General features: G+C 32.8%; 1 protein-coding gene across 1 annotated transcript; it reads right to left on the bottom strand.

Annotated features, from left to right (window-relative positions):
- Positions 1 to 4,472: 4,472 nt before the first annotated feature.
- LOC21394553 lies at positions 4,473 to 5,787 on the bottom strand. The gene has a single exon (XM_010107376.2). It carries the CDS (start codon positions 5,714 to 5,716, stop codon positions 5,105 to 5,107), a length of 612 nt encoding a protein of 203 aa, XP_010105678.1. The 5' UTR covers positions 5,717 to 5,787; the 3' UTR covers positions 4,473 to 5,104.
- Between the last annotated feature and the right edge of the window lie 3,696 nt (positions 5,788 to 9,483).

Below are 9,483 nucleotides of genomic sequence, written 5' to 3'. Positions count from 1 at the left end.
TATATATATATATATATATATCAGATGAAGTTGGCAATAAGATTGCCGGTACAAGTCTTTCCAGCTACATATACTACACTTAAAAACATGTAAGCTTAGAGGTGTCAAATGGGCCGGGCCGTCCATGTACGGCCCGGCCCAACTCGTAACAGTGTCAGGTTTGGCACGGCCCAGTACGGTACTATTACGGGCTGTGCCGGCCGGCAAGTCTGGTGGGCTAGGGTTGGCCCTCAGATTCTCAGCCCGCTGCCCAAGCCCGGTCCTAGCCCGTGAAGGCTCACGGCTCGGCCCAAGCCTAGTTTGGCCCAAGCCCGGACTCGGCCAGTGTTCAGCCCAGCCCAAGCCCGTGGAAAAGCCCTCCAGCCCATTTTTATTGTGACCGTTGGCCCCGCGAAGGGCCCAACGGTCACAATCCGAAAAAATCTAAAAAATCTCCTATAAATACCCTTTAATTCTACCTTAAATCTCACATAACAATTCACTCTTAATTTCTCATCTCACTCTCATCTTGTCTCTTTAATTTTGATTCTAAACTTTTTTCTCACGATCACTCATTTTTTTGTTCTTTCAGTAAGCGTGATGGGAATTGCTATCTCTTAGATACCCTCGTGTAACCAAGTTTGCTGGAAACCGTGTGTCTTCATTTCATGACTTAAATTATATATGAGACCATTATATATATTACATTATATGCATATATGCGTGTGTATAGCAAAAGAGAGATACTTATTATATATGAGACCATTATCTATATTACATTATATGAAAAATAAAACAGTTATAGTAATTGGTTTTTTTAACCTTAGTTGTGTTTTTTTTTTTTCCCTCCCCAAAATTGGATTATCAAAAAAGAGTTGGCAAAGGAAGAAGGCTGCCAAGTTATAGTCATAAGACTCATAACGATGTCCCACATTGGCCACAAATAAGACAAGCCATTTTAAAGTATATATTTTCCTGCTATGAATCAGGCTTTAGTACAAAAAACGACAGCAATATCAAAAACGACAAGAAACTGCCCATAATGTAAAACGACAAGCAGTTTTAGAAGACGTTTGGTTTATAGATTCAAAATATGATTAAGAATCATTCTCAATTTACGTGTATTTTTTTGAAAAAAAACACTGTAACGAGCCACGAACTTAATCCGAACCATGATACAGATTCTTATTCTAAATGCACCCTTAATAACAACGATAACTGTACGAACAACACCAAAAAAAAAAAAAAAAAGCTGACAGAAAACGATACCGACTTCCAAATGACACCGGGAGGACTAGCAAACAGTGTCAAAATCGAACCATACTCAAAATAACAAACGAGTATCAAACATAAGACGAAAAGGCCAAAAAACCTCGCAAAAACAAAGGCAACGTGAAAACGACAACAAACGTGAAACAACACTTATTGTCACAAGGAAAAATGCCACAAGAATATAAAATACGAAAATAAAATGAAAACCCACATAGACAACGAATGAGAATTTTTCAAACAAACGAATGAGGCAACTAGAAGATGAAAACTACATTGAAATGATAAACGACAACAAACAATAAAACGAGAAGAATTTCAATACGACAGCAAGATTAAGAAACGACATAGATACTAGAAATCAGAAAACCACTGACAAATTTTAAAACGAAGAGAAGATCAGTATACCCTAGGATTTTGTTGGGCCTATTGAGTCATAACGACGAAGATTTTGAGTGATTTCACACCTAAAAATGGTACACACATGAATAACTGTCTTTGTTTGTTTTATATAATAGATTTGAATCAACAAAGGTATTTTCTCTTATAAAAATTTAAATAAATTTAAAAATATATTCAAATCTATAAATTAAAGGAACTAAATAGGTCATAAATTTCGTAGTACTAAGCCTAATTTACACAAAAGATTTATGCCCACCCAAGAATCACACCATGTTGAGGAAATGGCTGGATTTTTTCAACATCATGATTAAAAAAATATATATTTGTTAACTAGAAAAACTGATTATTGCTCCGAACTAGATAACTGATTTTCTTAACGATGTTATAGTTATTAGGTAAGTAATTGATTAAAGAGACAAAAGTCTACAATTTGTTAACTAGATAACTGATTTTCTTAACAAAATAATCGCCATTCTATATATATATATACATACATATATTTATATATAAACCAAAACAAAAATAATCAGTATTTAGTTTTTTTGCTAGAATAATCAGTATTTAGTTAAATGAATAATTAATTTACTGGCTGTTATGTAATTATAAATTCATTTCTTCCATAGAGACTAATGTCCACACGCAAAAAAGAGACTGAAAAAGCCAAGCCAATGTCCACACGCTTGACAGCTGAGTCACGGCTATACACGTTGGTTGGATGATTCGTACTCTGATTTGAATCATAGTTCATAGTTCGTTACAGTATTTTCTCTCATAAAAAATACAAATAAATCAAAAATAATTCTAATCTTGATTCTAAAATACAAATAAATCGAAAGTGAATAATTAATTTACGTTTAGTTTATGTATTCAAAATTATAATTCAAAACTATTCTCGTTTTACGTGTTTTTTATAAAAAAAATACTGTAGAGAACTATGAATTATGATTCAAAATAAAAAATAAATATAAGAAACAAACGTCAACTCAAATAAAAATTTGTTTGTTTTCACTAAAAAAAAAATAACAGCAAAAAAAAAGGAAAAAAGAAAATTGTTTGTCCTTACATACAAGGAAATTTAGGTGTCACCTTCTCACGATAGGTGTTGTTGACCCTCTAATATGTAAGATTCCTTTTTTAATTTACGTTACAAATAAAAATGTGAAGTCATCAATTTGGAATTTGTATTCTGGTCCAAAACAAGTTAAAGTGTCAATTTTCTTAAAAATCATTTTCCAAAGCAGTTGGTTTGCAATTTCATTTCCTTTTTTTTTCTTCCTTTCGCTTCCTCGGTGTTTGCAAATTCTCTTCCAGCTATCAAAAAATAAACAGCTTTGAGACAACCAATCTGGGGGGGAAAATGTTCCATAAATTACTTTTTGCATACAGGTTAAGCTGTTTCTTCTAGGATCCACAGATTGCACTCATTCGAAAAAAAAAAAAAAAAAAAAAACCCACTTTGCATCAAGGTATATATTAATTAAAATTCAAAAAATATGCTAATTTAACAATAATTATTACGAGATAATAATTACTAAAGTAAGACGAGGCTTTCCTATTTTTACACACCGATTGAGAAATCGGTAACAAAAAAAGTTTGAGAAAAAGCAAAATTGCTCACTCTCTCATCTTTTACCAACTTCTACCAAAACAATTTTAATCATTTTTCTTTTTGAGAGATTTTTAAATACGGTGACATGATATATTTTTTAATTTTTACGTACTTTTATGTAAATCTGACAAAAAAAAAAACCTAACTGATCCCTTTTTTTCTTTTAACTCGAAACAATTTTTGTCGTTTGTTAATTGCTACTGTTGTTGGTCCTCGCTGGAATATCCAAAAGATGCCCCTTTGAAACAGCCGGGATCTCAAGCTGTCACGACATTCAAAACAATGTAAGTGGATTTGAGCAAATCCCATACCCATTACAGGGACAGCTCAACTTATAATGGTAGTTAAGAGCTACAATCTGATTAGCAATATGACACGACTTAAAATTTATATAAAATTAATAAATTTAAATTTATTATAAATAAATATAAATTAAAATTAAATTAAAATTATTTATTATAAATAAATATAAATTAAAATTAAATTAAAATTATAAAATACGATTAAATAACATGTTATTTTTAAATTAACTTATTAATTCACAATTAATTTATCATAATTTATTTATTAAACGTGTCATATTTAAATAATATAAATACATAATCTTTTATTACATATTTTATAAATAAATTTAAAAATAAATTCAAAAATAAATTAATATGATGCATTTATCATCTATTTTATAAACAGATTTAAAAATAAATTCAAATATAAATTAACACAATCTATTTACAGATTGACATATAATCAATGAATTAAGATGACACGTTTATAAACGATTTAATAATTGAATTATTCGTATCAATCCGTTAATATACAAAGTATTTGAGTTTTATATTTCAACGCGATTAATAAACATATCGATTATATTTGTGTCAACACAGCACAAACCCAACCCCTAATACAAATTTCCACCCCTGTACCTAACCAACCTTCCAACCACACAGAGAAAGAACAAACAAAACCCACACTGAATCTGATAAGAACTTGTTGATCATCATTCATCTTAAAAAAAAAAAAAAAAAACTGTCACAAAACCCAACAATTATATTGCCACTTTAATACTCATCTCACACATACAAAATAAGAGAAAATATAATGATTGCCCAATTGTTTTAATCAATTCATGCCCAATTTGAGTGGAATTAAAATCCTTCAAAAACTCAAAACAGAAAAGAGAAGAAGAAGAAGAAGAAGATGAAAGCTATAACGATTTTAATCTGAAAACATCTTATATGATTTTATTAACAAGAGGACTAATCACTAATCAGCAATCACCCTCCATTACAAAGCTACCTATACTTGCATAATACAGAGGAGAGATACACAAATTTTATCTAAACACAAACGGAAGACAGGCAATTAAGAAATATCAAATTCTGCCCATAATTTCTTTTTGCCCCCTAATTTTCATCTTCCTTTACAATAGACAAAAAGGATAGACATATTACCCGTTTACAAATTCCACAAACAGAGCAGAAGAACAACATGCACAGCCCAGATGAACCATTTTTTAACTGAAAACTATTTCCCCAATATTACATATCAACCCACCCAATTTTCCCTTACTAAAGATTAGACCCCTTAACCCATAAACAACCCCGGAAGAAGACGATAGATAAAGGCTTAATAACATCTAAATTCGCTCTGCAATTTCCTGGTTTCGGATCTATATATCTCCGCTTTGAAAAAAACCACGAAAGAATTAGACCTCGAAACCGAAAGAAAACCTGACAGAGACGAAATTCGCAGAACAGAGAGAGAGAGAGAGAGAGAGACAGAGAGATTTCTGATCTTCAAACTTGCATCTTCACCTTGTTGATTTTGATATTGATTTTGTTTTCTTCAATCGATCCGAAGCAAACGCCTCAGATCTCTGGTGGCGGAGTCGTCGACGATGACGGCGGCGGGGGATGGAGGTCCCTGTTTCTTCTTGGAGAACGACGGCAGGGGAAGCGAGCTCGGGGCCGGCGAGACCGCGAACGCCGATCCGGCGTAAACGTCGGAGTTTCCGACAACCGGAACCCTCAGATCCACGATCCCCAACCTCTTCGGCACCATCTCCGGGGCCGGACCCAGCCTCTGGATCCCACACACGACCAGATCGCCGCCTTCCTTCTTCAGCGCCGCCTCGCCGGAGCTCTTGATCTTCGATTCCAGCGACTCCCCGCGCCTCAGGATCGTCACCTTCTCCATCGTCTTCACCGCCTTGAGGTCATCGGAGCTCGATCTCTTCGAGAACGAGCTCCGCCTCTGCTCCGGCAGCCTCTCCGGCCTCACCGCGGGTCTCCGGCTAGATCTAGGGTTAGCGGTACTGCAACTATTGAAATTATTGTTATAGCTGTTAGAACTCGAGTTAGGGTTTCCATAGTAGCTTTTTCGGCGAGAATACGCCGCCGGAGTGACTCTAATCCGTTCGGTCAACCAGTCATGCGGTCTCAACACCTCGGTCGCCATGGATCCCGGTGTGAAAAAAAAAAAAAAAACACCCCAAGGTTTATACAAAAGGAAAAATTAAAAAAAAAAAAAAAAACACCCCAAGGTTTATACAAAAGGAAAAATTACAAACAAAAATCAAAAATCAAAAGATTTGAACGTGAAATGGTCCTCCTTAATCGTTTTTCTTTTCTCTTTTTTCTTTTGGAACCACTTCTTCCTTGTCGGAAGGAGGGAGAAGGAGGTGGATTTTTATTTTCCCTTGGGTTTTCTCTTCTGCACTACGGGCTCAATTTCTTCTTGTCCGACGAGGAAGGGTCATATATAGAGAGAGACTGGTTAGAGAGCGAAAGAGAGAGGAGAGAGAAAGATAGACAGAGAGGAAAAGAATAGCCGAGAATAACGTGAGCTTTGGTTTCGCACCGACCTTCGTAGACGCGTGAGCGCGTGGATTGGGCCGCCTTGTTTGATTTGAAGTAAGAAAGCGACAACTGGGCCTTCTGACTGGGTCGGTCTTTGGGTGGGAGTGGGCCCCCCACAAGAAGCGTTATCTTTCCGTTTTAACGGCTGGTGGGGAAAAGCTAGGACTGATGGCCGTTTAGACGGCTTTAGAAGAGTTGGTCGTTAGTCGTCGTTTTGTTATGAAGGAGTGGGGTGGGGACTACCTCACTCTCCCCTCCGGTCGCTAGAGACCATTAGGTGGGAATTACAAGCGTGAGTTGGATTAAACAAAAAAAAAAAAAAAAAAACTAGAAAAGCAAAAAATTAAAAGAAGGAAAGGCGAAAAAATCTGAGGCATATCGGAAATATGATAAAGAAAATCTAAATTAGAAATAGTTTTCTTTTCTTTTTTATTATTTGACATTATTTAACACTAAAATTTTAGTGTAGGTATACCAAATTAGTAACTACTCATATTTTTTCTATACAACACAATCTATTTTTAAATTCTATCCCACTTAAATTTTTAATGCTACTAAATCAAACGATCTTAAGCGTAAGTCTGTTTAGTTCGCTGATTCGAATTTTTAATTCGAGTTGAGATGTGACTTATGTAAGAGTTTTTTACTGTAGTAAAAAAGTTAGATGTGATTGTTTGTAAGAACTTTTTAAAAAATTTAAATTCTAAACTTGAATCAGTGAAATGAACGAATTTTCTATTGTCAGACTACATCTATTATAACTATTTAGGATAGCTATCAACAATTATTTTGAAGGTGAACAATTTAAAATTTTGAAGAGGTCATTCTTTCTTGGTTTGTATTTGCTTATTTTTGACATTTTGTTCTATCTATTATTTTATCGTTGTACATCTATACTGGAGTCTGTTCATAATATAACAATGCCATTATTAGTGTAGGAGCAGCATTGATAGTGTGTGATCTTTGAGGATGATTTAAATTGTTGATTAATGCTGTCTAATTTTGGTACGTTATAGTTTGCTAAAAAATCAAACAGCTAATGCCTGTAGTTTAGAATATTTCAGCGCCTAAAACAGAGGGTTTTTTTTAATAGAGATTCTGTAATACGTATGTCTGACGTAAAGTATGTTAGATTTTTTTAACTGTTATCTATATATTTTTAATTTTTACGTAATTTTATTGACGTACCCAGAAAAAAAAAATTTCTTCCTTAAAAAGTCAGAACTACCGGTCAAAATTTGGATACCTGCGATTTCGTGGAAATTATATCCAATAAAAAAGTAAAATGTACTTATTTTTCTTTTATGTCTTTTTCCTTTTTCTAATTTGTGTATTCTCCTATTTTAACTCTTTATTGACCAGTTTGATGTTCTCCGCTTGATGTTAACTCAGCCTCGTTCACTCCGCGGATTCGAGTTTTCAATTTGAGCTGAGATATGACATTTTCTGAGAGCTTTTTACTATAGTAGAAAAAGTTAGATGTGACATTTTCTGAGATCTTTTTACTGTAGAAACCTAAAACTGAAAACTCGAATTGGTGAAATGAACGAGGCCTCAGTTTTAGTATACGAAGGGTTTGTTTATTTTACTGATTTAAATTTTTAATTTTAAATTTTTTACGGTTAAACATTTTTAGAAAATATCACAATAATTTTCATAATTTTTTTTATAAAAAAAAATACTATCACTCGTGTATTTTAATTTTAGAGTCATCTTCAAATTGCCCTCGAACTTAAAAAACTCCCATATTGCTCAATGAATTTTAAATTATTCTTACTTAATATATTCTATTATAATTTATGTTAAAAATATATTAAAAAAAGAGAGTGATACAATCACGCGGTCTTTTTATTTGAATTTCTATTAAAATTAAACTATGTGATCCTCTCTTTTTCCATCTTATTTTAGCATAAAATCTTACAAAAGGGTTTAAATAGGACAAATTTAAAATTTATATGGCAAAATAAGAGTTTTTAAAATTTAGATAACAAAATGAGAATGACCATAAAATTTAAGAGGTACTAATTAATCTTAAAAAAAAAAAGCTACTATTAAGGAACAAGAAAAAAAGGTGGGCCACCCTATGTGTAAATCACTCATTTGCCTTTTTAATCAACTACAAATAAAAATAAAATCAATTCCTAATAATGCTCTAAGATAGGGGTAGTAATTCGTGTCACGTGTCGTGTTCTTGTCGTGTTTTGATCGTTTCTTTTTAAATTTTCAGTTAACCCGAACACGATCCGTGACATGAATTTTTTTAAAAACCGCAACACAAACACAATACAACTACTTTACAGGTTGACACGACACGACACAAAAATGATCCGTGAACCCGAAATTGACACGAAAATTGTATACTTTTATTTAGTTTTTTACAAAAATAACTTAACATTCATAACACACTATAATACAATAACATCCATTGAAATTAAGCAAATAATAGTATAAGATTTTGAGTATAACTATCATGATATCACAAGTTCATAATAAAATTAAAAGTATGTAATGAAAAATGTATGTATTTTTTAGTTTTTTACGAGTTTCGTGTCGTGTTTGGGTTAGGTGGATCCAACCCGAAATTGACCCGTGTTTTTCGTGTCAATTTCAGGTCGACCCAATTCTGACCCGAACCTCTTTTTTCTCAACCCTAACCCGCGAAATTTGTGTCGTTTTCAAGTCGTGTTGTCGTGTCATGACTCATATTGTCGGCCTTACTCTAAGAGCATGTTTTGTACACCGTATAAATACTCCATATTGTATTGTTTAATAATAATATAATGTTTGGTGATATTTATACATTGTATAATTTAATACGAGATTCTAAATTAATATAATATAAAGTGTGATATCTAATACGAAAAAGAAACCTATGTACTAGACTGTATTATGCAATTTAACTTAAAATATCATATTAAACCCATATAAAATATTTCACAAATATCAGCGGGGTTGGGTTTTGGGACTGACGTTGGGGTCGAGTTTCGGGACTGGAGTAATGTTAGGTTTATATATTTTAAAAATTACATTTTCACCCCTAAACTTTTTTAAAATTATATTTTGACCCATAAACTTTTAAAATTTATATTTTGACTCCTCAACTTTTTTAAATTATATTTTGCCCCTTAATTTTTTGAACATTACAATTTGACCCCATTCTCAAAAAAAAAAAATTTGCAAAAAGAACCTTATGTAGCAACTCTACTTTCTCCCTTTCTTCCTCCAAATATTGAGTTCGGGTCAAGATTAGAGTCGAATTAGGTTATGATTAGGCTTAAATTTTATTTTATCACAAACTAATACATAAATAGATTATAATGATAAAAATAATATAATATTTAATACTATCACCAACTAAACATCGTA

This window comes from Morus notabilis, unplaced genomic scaffold, assembly GCF_000414095.1.
Source record: "Morus notabilis unplaced genomic scaffold, ASM41409v2 Scaffold38, whole genome shotgun sequence".
Lineage (NCBI taxonomy): Eukaryota > Viridiplantae > Streptophyta > Magnoliopsida > Rosales > Moraceae > Morus > Morus notabilis.
This window is presented reverse-complemented; position numbering and strand designations above follow the sequence as displayed.